The sequence below is a fragment of the Rana temporaria genome, chromosome 1, assembly GCF_905171775.1.
Source record: "Rana temporaria chromosome 1, aRanTem1.1, whole genome shotgun sequence".
Lineage (NCBI taxonomy): Eukaryota > Metazoa > Chordata > Amphibia > Anura > Ranidae > Rana > Rana temporaria.
In genome coordinates, this window is record NC_053489.1 from 203,592,744 (window position 1) to 203,613,277 (window position 20,534).

Below are 20,534 nucleotides of genomic sequence, written 5' to 3' on the forward strand. Positions count from 1 at the left end.
TGTCACATGAAAATATATAATAAATATTTACAAAACTGTGAGGGGGTGTACTCACTTTTGTGAGATACTGTATGTATGGAGTGGTACCAACAGCAATGGGAGCCTCCCTACACCAGGTCAGCACTGGTTATCATCACAATAAAGAAAACCCTTCAGATACAGGCCCCATATTTGATAGACAGTCTTTATCACACACATCAATTGTCTTATAAAATGTATGCAAGAGGAAATGTCACAACATACTGTAAATTATTTTATTAAACCACAATACAAAAGCAGCTAGAAATGTCTCTGAATAAGGCCATTGATTAATTCAGGTATCCATAGTCAATAATAAGATCCTCGGGCAGTTTTATTCTATGAACATTTGTCAGTATAACCTACATAGCAGGATTAAAATTAATCATCTTCAACAATCATGAAAGAGTTTTTTTGTTTTTTCTTAGAGCAATTAAACATGTAACTCCTTATAATGAGTTTCAGGCTTTTATTTATTTATTTTTTTACTTAGAAAGGTGGCAGTTTGTGGCTTCAGTAAGCTTTGTCTACAGGTAGCATGACAAACATGTTCATGGGTGCTGCTGATCAGAAACCGCATCAGATTGAGACATCAGTCTTTTGTTGGTGATCAGGATCCCTAACAAATACAAAAACAAACAGCTATTGTGTTCTTGTATGGTGTGGAAGGTAATGCTTTATTTACAGGAACATCAATCTTTAATGCTGTAAAAGAACATATGTTTAATCTTGACAGTATGCTGCAAGCCTCACCTTTACCTTCTTACGAGGAGGTTCTGTCTATATTCTAGACCAGGGATATACAATTAGCGGACCTCCAGCTGTTGCAGGACTACAATTCCCATGAGGCATAGCAAGACTCAGAGCCACAGGCTTGACATCCAAAGGCAGAGGCTTGATGGGACTTGTAGTTTTGCAACAGCTGGAGGTCCGCTAATTGCATGTTCTAGACTGAGCAGGGTGATTTCTCTCACCCGTGCACAGGTAGCAAATGTTATGCCACCTAAATTATACCAAAAGCTGGTTTTATTTTCTAAAATACTAATTTTCCTAGGTGCTTCAACACTGTAGCCATGTGAAAAACATTAATATTTTTACCAGAATTTAGGGTTTTCCAATTTTACTCCAACGAGTCTTCATTTAATAGGACAAGCAGCAATGTGCACAGAACTGTAACTTGCATTAATCAATCAAAATTCACCTTTGTTCAATACTATGGCTAACTAGTAAAGGCATATAAAAAGGTGATCATTTTCTTCCTTGAACAGGAAATGACTGTCATTTGGTATCATAGCAAAAATCCGTTGTACATGGTTTTTATTAGAGAGAATGTAAAAGGAGGGAGCAAGAATTTGTGCCCGCCTTCATGGGCTTGTGGCTTGTGGGCTTTTTTCTTGTCAGGTCATTCCCGCCTTTTCAATGTCAGACTAGTATTTGAATATTGTGTTACTGTCCCTTTAAATTTTTGTAGGGACCAATAGGAAGTGGTGGAATTTTCTGGAATACCTGGTACCCTATATATAGGGGTACTCTGAGGTGATTCACCTCAGACAAATTGTCAAGCAGTCCTTTTAAGGAGCTACCCACCCTACCCACCCCTGTCGTTGGCACTTATGTGTTTTAAATCACCCCGGATTTCCGGGGGGGGATGTTTTATGTTTAAAATTTGTTTTGGCTCGAGTTCCAATAACTGAGCTGACATATTTATAGATTTATTTGAATTGATGATATTTATTTAATAATATTTAATATATATTTATGAATTGTATTTTATTTTATACCAATAGAGTGCCACGGCCATTAACATTTTGCCAAAAATACAATTTTGTGCTTGTTTTTATTTTATTATCGGTTAAGTATTTACTACAGGGGTCGTGGGCTGATTGCAATCCCATAGAAAGGTATATTTGCAGACCAGTTTGTGTGCTAGATCTGTGTAAATAACCACCATTGTGAATTGAAACAGCCCTGAAAATTATTATGCAAACTACATAATATAGGGGGCTTTTCAATTCAGCAGCTATACACTCAACGTTAGAAGGAATTTAGGCTGAATATGCATCACTAACTGAAAAAACCCTAAACATTAGTGATTATGGTGTGGAATGTGCATTCCCTAAAATGACTGTAATTTACAATGTTTAATACAGAAAAGCGTTGGTCCACTGTTGGTAGGTATTCTGAATATTTACATTGTCTGTCCAACAAGATATAAGCATTCATAATACATAAAATGAAGCATCAGAGGTGCAAAACCACAATGTGCAAGTGACCAATGTACATTACTGGCAGAATGTTCCTCCAGAAGAAAACCGAGTGCACAGTGACAGGAGTGCCCTCTCCAGTGGCATCGTATAGGGCTGCAGGAACTTTTAACTCAGTGTTGCGTTTGTGATACAAATTTCACTTTCCTATTTTTCCTGTGCGGTTACAATATGTGATTTAATGTCCACTGTGTTTTCTTGTGCAAGTTGATAATTAATCCAAAAAAGGCAAATAAAAATTATAATTTAGGAAAAATGCATGATATGATCAACAACAAATTGTCTGCAACGTAAACCAAATGCCATCTAGTTCTACTTTTCTGCCAAAGCAGTTTCTCGTTAACGCCATGTGTGTGACAGAGAAAACATCACAAGGATTAGCTGCGTAGTATGAAATAACGATCATATATCAAAAGTGGTACAATGCAGAACGGTTTCAATTTGAAAAGTTAATAGAATTTAACACTGTCAGCAAGGAAGGAATGAAGGCACGTGAAGATGGAAAAGGAGTGGTTTACATCCCAATGCCATAGAAAAAAAAAAAAAAAGTGTTAAAGCTGGCACTTACTTTCCTTTCAACACAGTATTTGGCACTGGATTTCCCCCACTTTTTTCAGTGCTTTAATTGGCAGTCTCATATAGAGTGAGCACAGGAAAATATGTTGGTCAGGAGTAGATGGGATTATTTAAGGTCATTGAATATTGGTGGTAAGACTTCCCAAATCCTTTGAATGTGTTTCAGGGTGGTGTAATTTATAAAGTCTTTGAGCATAAAAAGTTCAGTCATTCTGCAACTAATCCTATTGGTGTGGATGGAAAATTTGTACAGACTGCAGAGCTCTGTCTACCAACAACTGTAGTGCATTGACTGGTTAAGTTCCAAGCTGAACCTAAAGACATTTTATTTTCCATGCAATGAATAGTGGAATCTCCCGCTGAATTTTTCCGTGTGTTTACATGAGAGCAAGCCTTTACGGATGCTGGGTAGCACTCATCTGCTGTGTACCCATCATGCTTTTTGGGCGGACACTCTGTGGCCGGAGAGAGTTGGTCATCAAATACCAAAGGCTGCTGGTCATCTGCCTCTTCACAGATAACAAAAACTGTGTTTGGAGTCTCAAAATCCAGCGAGAGCTCTTTGGCTCGGAATCCATTGCCTGTTGTTGTTGTTGTTTTAGACGAGCTTGTAAACTCCATGGCAGATGTTTGGCAGGGGGTGTGGTTCTCCTTCACACTTAAAGGCTTTTGGCCTGAACGCACACAATCAGAAGATTCATTTAGTAGCCCAAAGTATGGGCGTGTCCTTCTGAGATTACATGGTGGGAGTTTTCGCTGAAGTTTTGCTGACTGTGTAAGGGGGTAAGAAGCATTACTGTCAGAAGACTCTGAGAAAAGATGAGTGGAATTTTCCCCTATCTGAGCAGCAGAACCAACTCTCCTAGGATTCTTAGGATTAAGACTCTTGGCAGGTGCTGTGCAACACTGTAAAACCAAAAATATTGAAATTATGTAACGTTTTCAAATCGGTTATTCTTAAAGCAGCTAGGAATGCCGCATTTAAAGCGATTTTAATTGAAAGTATGTAACATTTCAAATCCGTTTTTGCTGCTAGAAATGTCACATTCAAAGCAATTTTATTTGACATCAGAGTAAAAAGGAATGCCTTCACGCTCAATAGAATGACGAACCCCAACTATATTTACACAGTTTACTTTCCAAAACAAAAAAGAACATTGAAACCTACAGAGTACAAAAACTAATCTTTCCTTTATGCGTTTCAAGTACTTAAACATATCTACAAGCATGCACACAGGGGGTAAAATAGATTCAGAATTCATATACACACTGGCAAAATGCTAGACCAAGGTTTCTTAAAGTGGTTGTATGCCCAGAAGAAAAAAAAAAGAAAAGAAAACCTATAAGGCAAAAGGCATAATGAGCTAGTATCCACTGCATATTAGCTCATTGTGAAATACTTACCTTAGAATGAAGCCCCCTTCTTTCCAGCAAAGAGCTCTGATTTTCCAGCAGCATCCTTCGGACCTTTAGAGCGCATACATCGCTGACATAAGCAATTGCATGCAAGGTGAATATCTCCTAAACCCTACAGGTTTAGGAGATATTTATTTTACCTACAGGTAAGCTTTATTATAGGCTTACCTGTAAGTAAAAATGTGGTAAAGGGGTATACAACCTCTTTAACTTGAGTTGTATGGAACCCTAGGGTTCTTCCTGAGGTTCCTTGAGCAATTTCTGCCTCTCAGATAAGTTCCCACTGACAAGATTGATCTTTTTAGCCATCTGTAAGGGGGTAATTCTTCTCAGTTACCACAAGTGTAAGAAGCATTTTTCTCACTGACCATCACACTATTGCAATCATGATACAGTCATTTTTTTTAGCAGGGGATTCCTGAGACCAGAAAGTTATTTCAAGGATTCCTCTGTGTTGAAAAGGTTGAAAAAGGCTGCTATAGTCTATCATATGGCAGCGTAAGATATGGAAGATACAAGTATCCCATTTTTCTTCCCAAGCGGCCATGTGCTTTTGTGCATTGCCAACTTTTCCCCTTTTCCACCAACAAATATGGATTACACAAGTTGGCAGGTTAAATGCAGGCAAGACACTGTATGAATCTAATTAACACAGAACCTGAATAACTAGAACCTAGTACACAGGGGCCGAATGTTTGGCGACATCGGCTGGTTCAATAAAAACTGTCCGACATTCCGCCTGTGCATATGGCAGCGATTTGTAAAACCAGCAGCTGACCGGCTGAGAGCGCTGCCCATAGTATTGTTGGCAGGGACGGGGGCATTCCCACGTCCCCCTGTCACAACACAATGGCTCAGCAGGGGAGATTACTGTACTAATGTTGAATCAGTTGGTGTGTACAAGGCTTTAGGCTGGCCTTACACAGTTCACCAGCCGAGATTTGAACTGTTTATGGGCACGTTGAATGTACCAAGTTCATCTATCAATCAACTTGGGTAAAATCGGCCTGCCAGATTTTCTTGCGATTATCGCTAGCGATAATCACCGTCTTCTCCCCCCGCCGGGAGAAGACCATTGCCGATATTCCTGTAAATACAGGAACAAAATTCTCACTGTGTATGGCCTGCCTAACATATGATGGTAATTAAAATTAGTTGACAAACCTGCAAAATACGAAAAAAAAACAGAAAAAATACAATTAATTTAGCTGTTAAATTCTTGAAATATTCTACAGAAACCATCATCTACTAAGTCCAATGTGTATGCAGACTACTATGGAAGCCAGTGTAAAATACAGACAGGTAACTTGCCACTGTGATCCATATATGTAGCAATCAAAACTATAAATATTTGAAATTGACTTAAAGAAATCTGATTTAAATCACTTACACTGTCTACCAGTTTGGTGAAGGAACCGCTGGAGGACCGGCTTCGCCATTTCATTTGTAGTTGAGGCAAGAGACTGTTAAAGGCACGGGAACTCCAAGTCCTCTGTCTGGCTGCATCCGCTTCTTCTACTTCACCGGCCTTGTCATCCCCACTCAGATCAACACTAGTGTAATCTGCAGTTAGCCAATCGCACACAGAAGCAGGGCTAGTTACACTTCTCTTTAGGCTTCCTTCCTGCAATGACAGCCATAACATTATAAGACCTAGCCGACATAGCTGGTAACAAATTAAACCTTTATGTACCATTTAATTAATGCCAAAATTCTTATTTCACTGAATTATTAACTAGGTGGAGAGAATAAAAAACATGACATAACATTTCTATGTTCTGTGTAGAAACATGCTAAATTCTTACTGCTGTTTGTAAAAAAAATGTGGCAGAGTTTAGAATTATACACTATTTTACAGGACCTGAAGTTGGCTTTCTTGCATTTAGACTACGAATAGATTACCGCGTTGCGGTAACGAACATTTCCATTTGTGATTTTGAAAATGCAATTCACATGTGTTTCCACATGTCGCTCATAGCACAGCCTATTCACTTCAATAGGCTGCCCTATGCGCGTTTGTCGCCCAAAAGAAGCTCTTGCTTCTTTTTGGTCAACAAGCTTTTGTGCGATTTTTAAATGCACATATTTCTGCAATTTTCACTCGATTCTGTCTTGCAACAATCGCAGCAGAATCACACCCTGCTTGGGGTGCCATTAAGAAATATGAAATCCAAATCGTGCAATTTTTCCCACGATTCCAAATCACTTAATGTGAACGTGGCCTAAGAGAGAATACCAAGGAAATTTGAATGAGCAGGTCAAACAAATTCATTATATTAAACAGCAGTGATATCTAAAAAAAATAACTTGTTCTGCTATGGGCAGCAAGTACACATGGAGGTGGCAGTTAAAGAGGGAAGATTTGTCTTCATGGTATGTCTCATGACAAAAACAGGAAGGGAGATATTATTTCTGCTTGCTTGGGCAGTTCTTATTGCGTGTGTTCTCACTAGAAGTTCCCCCTCTATTTCTGACAATGTGAAAACTCATAACTTTGGATTTTCCTTCACAGTCAGTCCCAGTGACACTGGTCACCAGGACATATAGAGAGGGCTTCTAACCCTTCCCTATCCAAAACAGGAAAAAAACATTTTGGCTTTAGATACACCTTAAGAAGCAATAAGGCTAGAGACATTTTTTCTCACCTGCAACTAAACTGGGGATCATATAAACAAAATAACAAAGCAATCATATTTTCTTGCTCTATGGGTATGATAAAAAAAGGTCATCAAACAGAAGACCTTTGTCAACAGATGTCAATCAAGTGTTGGCATCAGATGAGCAAAGGTAATGGTGCTGAATTATAAGGGACCAGCCTTAGCCTTTTGGAAAGGTATAACCCACAAGAAAATTGACTGACACCCTACATGCCATTCTTGATTAACAACAGCAAAAAGGGAGGCTGAGAGAGACTTGGTCACATACCTCAAAAAGGCAAAAAATAATGCACAATCTGTAAAGAATAGTGGGCAGTGGAGAGGTGTTGGTAATATCTATATGCTCCACAATAAAAACAAGTGCAATCTAGTTTACTGGACCTCACTTCCTGACATTTTTATACACTGCCTACCCTATGGCTTGTTTTGACCAGAAAACTGCACATGATCTCATCAAATCTGGAAGAGTATATATCAAAGTATGCTGAACTACACCAGGAGACTGAAGAAAGAATTACTTTCAGGGAAAACAGTGTGCTGTGTAACGATAAAGAGTACCTATACACAAGAAGCTTACTATGAACACTGCTAAGTAGCGTGAGAGCAATTCTGCTTATCTGGGATTTGTGTAATATGAGTGTTCAATCATCTTACCAGTTTAGAGCATGTCATATGTTGTTCTTTCTGAATTGTGTGTGTCATGAATAAGGAGGCCGAGGATAGTGGATTAGTCTAGATTTACACGATATGGCTGTGTACATTACAGATATATACAGTATATATAGCTTCATGATATTTCAAATGGAGAAAGGTGAAAAGAATTTTACTCTGTCCTTGAAAAATTTGATTTCTAGATTGTATAGCTATGTATAGAGTTTAAATGGGTTAAAACCTTTGCCAGCATTTAATTATCATTCTCTATATCCTCATTCTTAGCTACCGCACAGGAAAAAAAGGGACTCTTCCCAACAGAGACAGCAATACAAATCTAACACAGAGTTTAATCGGCAGTATTTTATTGAAAATATATCTAAAAAAAAAAAAAAAATGTATTGCTTTCCAGGTCTCTCATTTAAGAGGATTTTGCTGACCACAAAAGGAAGTGAGGAAAAATCTCCAGGAACACCATCGGCAATAAGAGTCTAACAGGACTATGATGTATCCCTATGCCATCCAAAAAACATAAAAACATTCTAGCTAGAGTTTAGGTTTTAGCTTCTGCAATTCAGTTATCAAAAAACAGTTACATTTGCCAGTCTAATGATTAAAAGTCACTGTGGTGGTTTTATAGGCAGGTGTTGGGCTGCATCTTGTTGGATGACCTGAAGGTTGCTCAGCCATTTCTTAAAGCTGGCAAGAAACCAATGGGGACCATTATGGGCTCCAGGTGGCCATCTTGTCTGGTATCTGCTATTGGATACCCCAAAATCCACAAGATCTCGACACTGAAATGCTTAAAGTGGTTTTAAAGGTTCAATTAAAAAAAATATATACCATAACATTAAAAAGGGACACTAAAGGTTCATTTTTTAAAAAAAACAAACATGTCAGTGTTCTTTTGGACGGGATTCCGGAGAGAGAGATGTTCTGAACAGGCTCCGCACGCCCCGGCTCAAATATAGCTAAATCCAGCACAGGCAGCGGGGGTAATCCACCGGGGACAAAGTGATCCACATCCCGCAGCAGGGATGAATCGAAAGGCGGCAGGTCAGCCTAAAAAAGGGCAGAACAAACAGGCAAAGGCTCTCAAAGGAGGGGGGCCCTCCTCAAGACACGGGCAGCATTCCAAGATGGCACCAGGTGGAGGAGACACACGAGGCAGCTCAGGCTCCTCAGCAGAGGGACCCCAGGCAGATGGAGCCAATAAAAAATCAGCCTGCTCAAATTCGGGACCCCTTCTCCTCCCAGTCTTCTGGAGACCTGGATGCAGACCTTCAGGGTGAGTCCCTATCACAGCCCCATCACCGGACACATACCGGGACATTCAAGAGCCTGTAGATTCCCCAATGTCCTCTATGGACAGGAATATGGCCAAAATGACAGAGGCCTTATTTAGTCAACCTAGCCCTGACTTTGCCCCACCTCACCCGGCTCACTACTCAGGGGATGCAGTGCTGCTTGCACGCTTTTCTACCATGCTGCAGCAAGAGCTATCCAAGGCCTGCACTGTGATCACCACTGACCTCAAAAGAGACATTCACAGCTTAGGAGAAAGATTTGTGATGATTGAAACTAAAGTCTACAACACGGTTAAAAAGGTCAATCAGAACTCCAATATGATTACTGACCTCCAGGACAGGCTGGAAGAAGCCTATACTAAAATTGAGGACTTGGAGAACCGCTCTCGCAGGTATAATGTGCGCATACGAGGTCTCCCTGAATCTCATACGGATTTGGAAGGTGCAATGAGGCAGCTGATGAAAGATCTAATACCTGACATAAACACACACCATATGGAGATTGATCGCATCCACCGTGCCCTAACAGCCCCTTGGTCAGATGGCTTGCCACGTGACGTCATTGTCAAGCCGCATCATTACCGCATAAAGGAGAAGATGATGTTTGCGGCCCGCAATAGGCAGGACTTGTCGTTATTTGGAGCACCAATTCAGCTCTTTACTGATCTTGCTCCTTCCATGGTGCAAAAACGCAGAAACTTCAGACCCCTGCTACAACAATTGATGAACAGACAGATAAAGTACCGATGGGCATTTCCCTTTAAATTGTGGGGGTGGGGGGTTGGGGCAGACTGCCTTCACAGTTTACTGTAACTTTATAAGTTCAAGTTTACACCCTGTTGACCGGTTACAAGGTCCTTGTTTTTGTTTTGTTTTTGTTTTTAATCTGAATTTTATTACAATTTTGGTAGTTCCCAGGTATACATATATTACTATTATGTTCATAGCATCCAAACCTATAAATATGTGATACAAATTATCTTAGTATAAACGTCTAACAAACATACATACATACATAGAAAAAAAAAAAAAAAAAAAAAAAAAAGAGAAGGGGGAAGAAAAAAATAAATAAAAAAATAATAAAAAAAATAAATAAAAATAAAAATAAAAATAAAGAAAAAAAAGTAATAACAAAAAGCATAATAGAGTCTTCTAGTAATAATCCCCCCAGCTTGGCTACTCGTCTATATGGTTCCCTTTAACCCAGTTTAGGAATTCATTGGACTTTCGAAAATCAGACCATGTGGTCCATGTATGGAAAAACTGCTCTTCCCTTCCCGTTTCCCTGGCCAATAAGCTTTCCAAGTCCCTAGAGCGTTCCAATTCCTTCACCCATTCCCCCAGGGAAGGCACTAACCTTGTCTTCCAATATCGTGGAATAACTACTTTAGCTGCTGAAATAAAGTGTCCAAGCACCTCTTCTCTTGCCTTTTTTAAAGAACTTGGGGTCATATTTAGGAGGGCCACTTTGGGTGATGCGCAGATTACTGTACCCTCCAATTTTCCATATAGATCAAAAATTTGTTTCCAAAACTTTTTCACCGGTGGGCATTCCCACCAAACATGTAGCATACTACCTTTTGCCTCCTGACAACGCCAACAGATGTCAGGTATATCTTGATTAATTTGATGCATTATAGAAGGGCACCTATACCATCTACTCACTAGCGTATATGCCTTTTCTTGTGATCTTGTGTCTATTAAGGTTTTATGGGTCATAATAAAACTTTTTTGCCAGTCTAATAAAGCTATATTCTCTTGGAGTTCTTTCTCCCACTTCCATGTTTTTGTTTTGTTTTTGAGTCGGGGCGGCAATACATGCCACCCCTTTGCAAGACTACTTCCCCTCTGTAGAGGATGGTACCCTTGCACATGCAGTTCCGGACATTGCATGCGGTTGGGGATATTCCCCTCAATGTTGCTAAGTTACCTAAGCAAAACTGAGTCGGCCTATGGCCAAATAGTATGTTATGTATTACTCATCTGTTTCTTATTCTTTCCTTCCTTCCTTCCCTCTTCCCTCACTCCCTCCCAAGCTCCGGTTTTGTGCTCCACTCATACGATCCGGTCCAGGATGCCCCAGAAACTGTCAATACCCGCCCTAGCAGCAGAGTCCACATTCTGACAGTCACTAGCTCTCTGCTCACGGAGCTGTGAGAAAAGAACAATCAGCGATGTTTGATCACTCAGTTCTCAGTGTTAGAGCCAGTGGGGCACCGATGCTGCATCCACCTAGGCAAGTACGATTCAAGAAAAATCACAAATCCTATACTTCTCTTGTAAGTGTTAAGTATGGAGTTGTTGGGGTCGAGGAAAGCAAAGGCGTGGAGTATTCAAATAGATCAGGGGAATGTAGAGAGTATTCATAGTAGAGAAGTGGTAAGTATGACAGTGTTATGGTGGAGAAAGGGGAAATAAGAGAAGGCAAAAGTAGTGAGTTTTCCATGTAAAAAAGTGATAAGAAACGTGTAAAAAATGAGGAGCGGGGGGGGGAGGGGGCTCTGGTCTGGACATCGCAGAGTAGAGACATGTGTCTTGTGAGAAGAAGCAACGCCAAGACAACCCATACATTGAAATAGAGGATAGAGGAGACACACCAATGAGACCTGGAAGCTGTTCAATCGGATGTAGTGTCTTTATCAGATCGTCTGTCATCTGGGGAATCAACACTTCCAACCTTGGCGCAATGGGTGACTGCATTGGAATCCATACAAGACTCCGATGTGGACCTGGTGGTGTCCCTGCAGCTGCACCTAAAGGAACGGAGCGACCGCAACAACTAATGGCTTCGGGAACTCCCAGAAGCTACAGATACAGCAGATTTACCGACAAGGGCTGTTGCCATCATGCATTAAAATCCTGGACTTTGATCGGATTCACAGGGCCCTGGGGCCCTGTTCAACAGACCCCGCTAAAACACGTGATGTTATCTGCAGGCTGCATCACTATACCCACAAAGAAACATTTTCCGCAAGGCATGGGAGTCTGGCTCTTTAGACTTTGATGGGGCTGATTTTAAATTCCCCCCTGACCTCTCAAGGGCAACTTTGCAACGCTGAGTCCTGCTACGTCCTGTCCTAGGCTTGGCTCGCCAGCTGGGCTTTACTTACCGACGGGGCTTCCCTCTTTCCACCACATTCTGCAAAGGCCCACGTTCCCTCGCGCTTCGCACACCTGGAGATCTAACCTCTCTCTTTGCCTTTTTGGACACCGACCCTATCCACAGTCCAAATTGGCTACAACTTCTTTCGTAGCCGACAGGCTGCCCTGGGATGTTATCTTCCTGGAGAAACCCCCCTCCATGATCACAGAGGTTCTAGAGGCGATCCTAAGCTCCAACCCAGAGGGGTTATGGGAGTTTTAATGTTCCTGTGTCTTCAGTGAGCAGCACTCTGGGCTCTGGTAACCTTTTTTTTTGCATGTGTATGATATATGTGATTGCTTGCCATACCTACCTAATTGTCTCAAGGATTCCCTGATGATATGAGACAACTGCCCAGAAGTTTTATCTGTATGCCACCACAAACTACAGGAGTGCACAATTTTACAGGTACTATAGTCTCCCTGATCTTCGGGCTTTGTTCCTTAAAGTTTGATACTAGGAAGGTGGGCTGACAACCCACCTTTTCCTGACAATGGAGACACATATCATTGCCATTCACCTCCAATATTGACCGTAGACTGCTGGAATGTCCTGCCTCATTAACTGTTCCTGTGTGCCAAGATCCTCACTTGCAAGGACTAAGTGCCTTAATGTTTTCCATAGTCACATGAGATGGTAGATAAGCTGCTTGGTGTACTGATCCACTTCAGTTGAGACCTTTTATGATTATTTGCTGTGGTTTTTATATGTATGCTAGTTGGAGAACTGTAGCTATGCCACCTATATGGAACTCTCCCTGGGATCTCCCCTGATGAGCTCCAGACAGTTTCTGCCTCCTCCTGACTGTATGACGGTTGGGGGAGGAGGATGGCCTTGCTGTTTGAAGGGGACTCCCTCTGAGACCATTTGGTCTGGCGGGTGGACCATCTCCGCTGATAAGAGACTTGTTTTCCCTGTCTCCTACAAATACCAAGGGCTTTAAACCCTGTCTCTACCCATATGCATTACTGGGGTTATAATGGCGAGATCCTGGTTGACAGTTTGGAGTATGGCCTGTTCCCTGCTGGCTAATCATATTGATGCCAGCATGGATGACCAGGCTGCCCAGCATAGGGTGATAAAAGCAAGCATGCACCCAGCGGGAATGGATTGAGCTTTCCTTTTTCTGGAACTCTGCCCCAGGGTGGCATGTAACTCATATGCAAAGTACTGTTCACCATTGAGTTTAATATAGATCTTTATTTAATGGTTGGATTGCTATTTTTATAATTGTGTTAATAGGCATGCATGTTGTTTATTATCCATGTTTATCCATGTTTGCCCCTATTTGACTGGGATGAGCAGGAGCCACTCTAGGCTTGCTCTAACCACTTAGGCTGGTGCACATATCTCCGGCAGCGAGTTGGAGTGCGCTTTCGACAATTCTATTTTTGCTAGCGTAGCTTGAGAGGCTGTGCCCTTCTAGCACAGCCTTTAAAAACGTTTTATTCTTCCCTCTTCTATCTAAGCTTTTCTTACTTCCCCTCAACGGAGACTGGTAGTTCACATTCTAAGCAGGGCTGGTGCAAGGATTTTTGACATGGAAAAAAAAGGGAGTCGCGCTAGAAAAATATATAATAAGTTGATAAGATACCAATGTGATATAGAAATGAATTGATAAAAATACCAATATAATGTGAACAACAATAGATTAATATTAATACCCGGGTCCTCACACGTGTAACGCGGTGACGTCAGAGCGCTGCCTCCCGACGTTTCGTCTCAACAGGGACTTGTTCACGGGATCAAGTCCCTGTTGAGACGAAACGTTCGGGAGGCAGCGCTCTGACGTCACCGCGTTACACGTGTGAGGACCCGGATATTCCGGGCACACGCTCCTTTACAGGCCGGCCGGCTGTGTTTTATGCTCGTTTTATATCCGGATTGATGTAAGTGCACAATCTGCTTTTATACAATAAACCTCCATACAGTATTACGTTATGTGCTCTCCTTGGTTTTTTCATATATTTTGGAGTATTGCATCGGGCTGGTACTAGTGAGGACTATTCGTTACTGAGGCTTCACTATTGGACGGATGATTGAACCTGTTCCTGCTGTGGAGATTGGATATCTGTTTTTCATGCTGTTTTAAAATTGATTTGCGGTAAGAGTCAGTGTTACTCGTGGGTGGAGGTCTCCTGTCTGGTACCAATCACTACGCTGTGGATGTGTCTAGCACCTTTGGGACTCACTGCTTCTTCATCACTTTATTTGGGACTGTGTTTATGTCTTCAGCCCATTTCCCTTTTTTTCATATACTACACTGTGGACTACCTTGATGCATTGACACTGCTATGAGGATTTCAGTATATGCCATATAAGTCTTCACTTATTAATCTATTGTTGTTCACATTATATTGGTATTTTTATCAATTCATTTCTATATCACATTGGTATCTTATCAACTTATTATATATTTTTCTAGTGCGACTCCCTTTTTTTTCCATGTATTTGTTTGATGTTGTATGACATCTTGAGACGCAGCTGTTACACATTTTGTTTATCTTGGTATGCGCAATATTTTCTTTGTTTTAAGGATTTTTGACACCCTAGGCAAAACCTAATTTTGCCGCCCCCCATTAGCTCCACCCCTTTTGCCCTGCCCATGTATGCGGCGGGGGTGGAGTTTTTTTGTGTCACCTCTCCACCTATTTCCTCAGCCACCTGCGCCTCTGGAACCGGCCTGAAGACAAAGAGTGGCAATACAGCACCCCTTTGCAATACAGTGCCTGCTTTACATCACAGACCTTTTTGCATCCAAGTTCCCCAATGTCATCAATTACCTCTTTCCCCCATTACATCAGTGTCCTCAGCCTCATTCCTTGAACCTCAGTCTCCTCCACAGCCCCTCTCCCCGCATACCAGTCCCCTCCACAGCCCCTCTCCCTGCATACCAGTCCCATCCACAGCCCCTCCACACAACTGCCCCCCTCCCTGTATAACAGACTCATTCACACAGCTGCCCCCTCCATGTATAACAGTCTCCTCCACACAGCTTCCCCCTCCCTGTATAATAGTCTCCTCCACACAGCTGCCCCCTCCCTGTATAATAGTCTCCTCCACACAGCTGCCCCCTCCCTGTATAATAGTCTCCTCCGTACAGCTGCCCCCCTCCCTGTATAATAGTCTCCTCCACAGCTGCCCCCTCCCTGTATAATAGTCTCCTCCACACAGCTGCCCCCCTCCCTGTATAATAGTCTCCTCCACAGCCCCTCACCCTGCATACCAGTCCCCTCCACAGCCCCTCTCCCTGCATACCAGTCCCCTCCACAGCCCCTCCACACAACTGCCCCCCTCCCTGTATAACAGACTCATTCACACAGCTGCCCCCTCCATGTATAACAGTCTCCTCCACACAGCTTCCCCCTCCCTGTATAATAGTCTCCTCCACACAGCTGCCCCCTCCCTGTATAATAGTCTCCTCCACACAGCTGCCCCCTCCCTGTATAATAGTCTCCTCCGTACAGCTGCCCCCCTCCCTGTATAATAGTCTCCTCCACAGCTGCCCCCTCCCTGTATAATAGTCTCCTCCACACAGCTGCCCCCCTCCCTGTATAATAGTCTCCTCCACAGCTGCCCCCTCCCTGTATAATAGTCTCCTCCACACAGCTGCCCCCTCCCTGTATAATAGTCTCCCCCACAGCTGCCCCCTCCCTGTATAATAGTCTCCTCCACACAGCTGCCCCCTCCCTGTATAATAGTCTCCTCCACACAGCTGCCCCCTCCCTGTATAATAGTCTCCTCCACAGCTGCCCCCTCCCTGTATAATAGTCTCCTCCACACAGCTGCCCCCTCCCTGTATAATAGTTTCCTCCACAGCTGCCCCCTCCCTGTATAATAGTCTCCTCCACACAGCTGCCCCCTCCCTGTATAATAGTCTCCTCCACAGCTGCCCCGCTCCCTGTATAATAGTCTCCTCCACAGCTGCCCCCTCCCTGTATAATAGTCTCCTCCACAGCTGCCCTCTCCCTGTATAATAATCTCCTCCACAGCTGCCCCCTCCCTGTATAATAGTCTCCTCCACAGCTGCCCCCTCCCTGTATAATAGTCTCCTCCACAGCTGCTCCCTCCCTGTATAATAGTCTCCTCCACAGCTGCCCCCCTTACCTCACACAGCAGGTAGAAGACAGAGCATGGCATGTCCGAGCAGAGGGCGGGAGATGTTCAACTCTCCATTTAACAGAGATGATTTGTTGCTAGGACCGCCCCTAGCAACCAATCACAGGCTTTTTAACTTAAAAAGTTTGACAAGCTCCTGCCTTCTGCTCGTACATTGTCTTCTACCTGCTGGATGAGAGCGGCGGCGGGGGAAGGAGGAATCACACAGGAGAGGAGAGAACACCCAGGCAGGCTGTTTTACAGGTTCACTGTCCCCTGCACATGAAACCCCCTCACCCCCCTCGCTCTCTTCAGCAGTGATACTCTGCAGCAAGCGCTGGACCTAGCAGTGCTGGGAGCGCAGTTTGCACAGAAAGCAGTAGCACAAATTAAACACCTCACTCCTCACCGACGCATGTAGCCAACATGGCGCTCCCTATTGATGTGCGCTCCAGGCCATCGCCTAACTTGCCTATTGGTATCGCCGGCCCTGATTCTAAGTTATGAATCGGGCAAGAAGCGTGGCCGGATGCTGGCCAAATCAGTCCAGGACCAAAAATTGGCAACTTAGATTCATCTTTGAGTGGTAAGAAAGTTATTCTAACCCAGGGGTCCTCAAACTATGGCCCTCCAGTTGTTCAGGAACTACAATTCCCATCATGCCTTGTCATGTCAGTGAATGTCAGACTTTACAATGCCTCATGGGATGTGTAGTTCTGCAACAGCTGGAGGGCCGTAGTTTGAAGATCCCTGTTCTAACCCAACAGATCTCACAAGAGTTTTGAGGATTTTATTCCTCTTTATACAATGTACCAGTACAATCCTTTACTCAAATTCAATCAGAATAATATCTTAACTTGTCTCAAATGCCCCAAATACATTCAGAGTTACAGAAAGAAGGAAACAATGTTTTGTTTTTCTCACTTCTAGCCCCCCTTCTAGACTCCACAAACTTCTCAAATTTGTCTTTTCAGATAAAGTAACAAATGTAAGACAGGAGATTGTGGAGGATCTTTTATTGTAACGATGTGACACTTTCAAGCTCTCCTTCATAGTCGGCGTGGCCAGGTCACTAATTTCCTAACAGCTGGTAGATGGCCTTCTATTACATCCTTAATGGATGCAACGGGCCCGTTCTGTCTAACCTCTCCAGCTGCCCCATTTTTTACATTCCTTACCGAACCCACAAGGCTTTGGCCATCAACTGAGCACTTTTGAGGAATACTGACCTGCTGAAGGTACATTGCCTCAGGTACTTTCTAAAACCTATAGCTTATTGATCACCCCCTCCAATGAACAAAGCATGCCGTGCCTTAGTAAATGGGAAAAGTACTTGAACCGTTCCCTTACAGCAGACCAACAAAACATTATCAGGTTTTCCCTTAAATCCTCGATATGTACAACGATTCAAGAAACCAACTGCAGTATTTTCATGAGGTGGTATTATACCCCCCACCAACTTCATAAATTCTTTCCCACTACCACCGATTGTTGTTGGAGATGCCAAGAGGGAGTTAAAATGCTGCTTCATATCTTTTGGTCCTGCCCTATAATCGAATACTTTTGGAAAGAAATCCGGAGAATTACTCAAAAGTTTACAGAGTATGAGGTTCCCTACGATCCAGCCTTTTTCATATTACATGTTTCAGGTTTGCAAATCAATTATACGTCATCTCCTGAATGCTACCAAATCTCCATTGGAAGAGTACACAGCCACCAACTGTAAGTCTTTGGCTTCAAAAAGTGGAAGAAATAACAAAAATGGAAGACCTAATCCTCACATCACATCACAAAAAACAAAAAATATTTTAAAACGTGGAGGTTGTGGAATATGTTCATCTGTTCTGACTGAGGAAGAGGCAGCTCCTTTTTGAATATGAACCCATTGGTTAGTTAACCGTCTTTAATCTTATTTGTAGCTTTATTTTCATTGAGTAGTTCTGCCTTACAGTTGCAAACCTCCCCTCCAATCCCCTTCCGAGTCCCCTGCCTCTCTTTTCAACTTTTGTCTTTCTCTCTTTCCCTTTTACTTCCTCTTTCTTCCTCTCTACCGCTGGTCTTTCTTCTTTATAATATATCTAAAAAGGGAAAATCTAAATGGGTAGCCCCATGTGATCCCCCAAATGGTCCATACTAAGAGGCCGTTTGGGCTTGATTAGAAATTTAGTAAAGTTAGTAAATTAACCAAATGCTAATTTTTCATTCGCAGCTTGTCTATACCATTTGGATTCAAGTACCGTTACTTGTTTCTGTACTAATGACTTGTTAAACTGGAGCTGCCTTTTCCAAGTTAAATAAAATATTTGAAAAAAAAAATGTGGAGCAGGAATAGAGCAAAGGAATAGGAAAAGGTCAGTAAGGCATGGAAGCAATAAACTATACAGCTCCAAAAGAAAGAATCCAATATTTCCATCATAAAAACAACACATTTTTATATGCATATCTTGTACATATCATGATCAAACACTATATACTGACCTGTAGTGCATATGTGTTGAAAGTGAAAACGTCTGCTTTATCTCCAGCTGAGATTACAAAAACGTCATCACTGTGGGAATCAGTCACTGTGATTGTGGACGAGGTGGGATCTTCATGGTGCATCTGCTGAGAAACATCTGCAGCTACATTAAAAAAAGGGTAAAGAGAGGGATGTTTGCCCTGCAGCCAGACATTATATTTCAGGAAAAAAACGTCAAGCAGGGAGCTTACACAATATTCTTTCAAAAAGCTTACTAAAAACATCCAAATCTTTTAGATTTCACAGCATAACGTATAACATTAAAGTTATATTATCTTCCAAAATCCTGACAATAACAGAACATGGAAATAGCACTGCTAGATCATCCAGGTTTAGGACATAACCTGGACATATTAAACATAGTAGTAGTTCTGCTCTTTAAAGTTACTTTTTCCCAATTAAATGCAAGAAAGGCCTCTGCATATCCAAATATTAGATGATTTGAAAAGCACTGCAGTAAATGTCCAGCTCTGTTGCCTTTCTGTGCTCATCTCACATCTGTAAAGGCTTTGTATGTTCTCCCCATGTTTGTGTGTGCCCCAAGCACAATCCAGCAACATGCTGAAAGGTTAACCGACAGCCAAGAAATGTTGTTGTGTGTGTTCTTACCTAGATAAAATAACCAAACAACAAAAATGTGTCTGTTGTGGGATTTAAAGCGGAGCTCCGCCGTTTAAAAAAATATTTAAAGCCAGCAGCTACAAATACTGCATCTGCTGACTTTTAATATATGGACACTTACCTGTCCTGGAGTCCAGCGACATCTGCAGCAGAAGACGAGCAATCGCTCATCTATCTGCTGCCCCCACCGCCATCCTCGGTGAGGGAATCAGGAAGTGAAGCTTTCCGGCTTCACTGCCCGATTCCCTACGGCGCATGCGCGAGTCGCACAGCGCCATCCTCACTGGTCCCCGCTGTGTTCTGGGAGCCGAGTGTTTCCCAGAACACAACGCGTAGTGGGCGGAAAGGGGCAAACTACCCGCAGAATCCCTGCAGAGAGGACTCCCGGAAGTGGGTGCAAATACCTGTCTTAAACAGGTATCTGCACCCCCCTGAAAGGTGTTAGATGTGACACCGGAGGGGGGAGGGTTCTGATGAGCGGAAGTTCCACTTTAGGGTGGAGCTCCGCTTTAATAAAAGGTGTATGGTTCTTGCCCAATCTTCAGTACTACAGGTGTCAAGTTCTTGAGAAAATCAACCGAGAGTAAACTACTGTGATATATATGAACCTGTTCTACTGTTGCTGGCATTCCCTTCACATCTCTATCTCATTTAACAGTAATTTGCTCAGTAACTGGTTCCTCAGGCATGGAGTATAAGAGGCAAGTGGAGTGTAATGATGCACCCTGTACTGAAAGCCAGGTCTTTCGACGACGCTTGCAGCAGATCAAGACACTGAACAGGAAAACTCAAGGTACTGTCTTCCACCTTACCTACACATATGCCTTTGCTTTTTGTTAGCCCAGCAGCTGGTTTGATGACATAGTACTGTACAAAGTTACCAGAGCACTAGCTCTCCCCACCTTGACTGGTAGACTCCAGAACCCTGTTATGAAGATCTTCTGTCACTACCAGCTGTAGTTCATTAACATCCAAGCCTGTATTTTGAATTCCATTCTGAAAAAATGACATATAGGCATCACAAACACACGTAGAAAGGAAAAAGGGAGTCAGTATAACGTTATTGCAGGTTTTTAGTGCTGTACAATTTATTGTCAAGTATCCCACTTTCAAACATTCTATGCATTAAGATGAAAAAAACTTTTGTGTGAAGCAGCTCCCTCAGTCCCCCTAATACTTACCTGAGCCTGTCTCAATCAAGCAATGTTGTAGGAGTGTCTTGGCTGCCGGGAAGATTCTCTTCTCGTTGGCTGAGATGGCAGTGCC

General features: G+C 42.6%; 1 protein-coding gene across 2 annotated transcripts in view; it reads right to left on the reverse strand.

Moving 5' to 3' along the window:
- Positions 1–1,613: 1,613 nt before the first annotated feature.
- LOC120935726 overlaps positions 1,614–20,534 on the reverse strand; it is a 57,973-nt gene continuing 39,052 nt past the window's right edge. The window contains exons 4-7 of one of the 2 annotated variants that reach the window (XM_040347788.1): positions 20,171–20,264; positions 18,608–18,744; positions 5,665–5,898; positions 1,614–3,764 (exon numbers count right to left, since the gene is read on the reverse strand). In XM_040347788.1, coding sequence (XP_040203722.1) covers positions 3,066–3,764; positions 5,665–5,898; positions 18,608–18,744; positions 20,171–20,264 — 1,164 coding nt within the window. In that variant the 3' untranslated portion in view covers positions 1,614–3,065. Of the gene's footprint in view, positions 3,765–5,664; positions 5,899–18,607; positions 18,751–20,170; positions 20,265–20,534 lie in introns of both variants that reach the window. The other variant, XM_040347787.1, reaches the window with a different exon arrangement.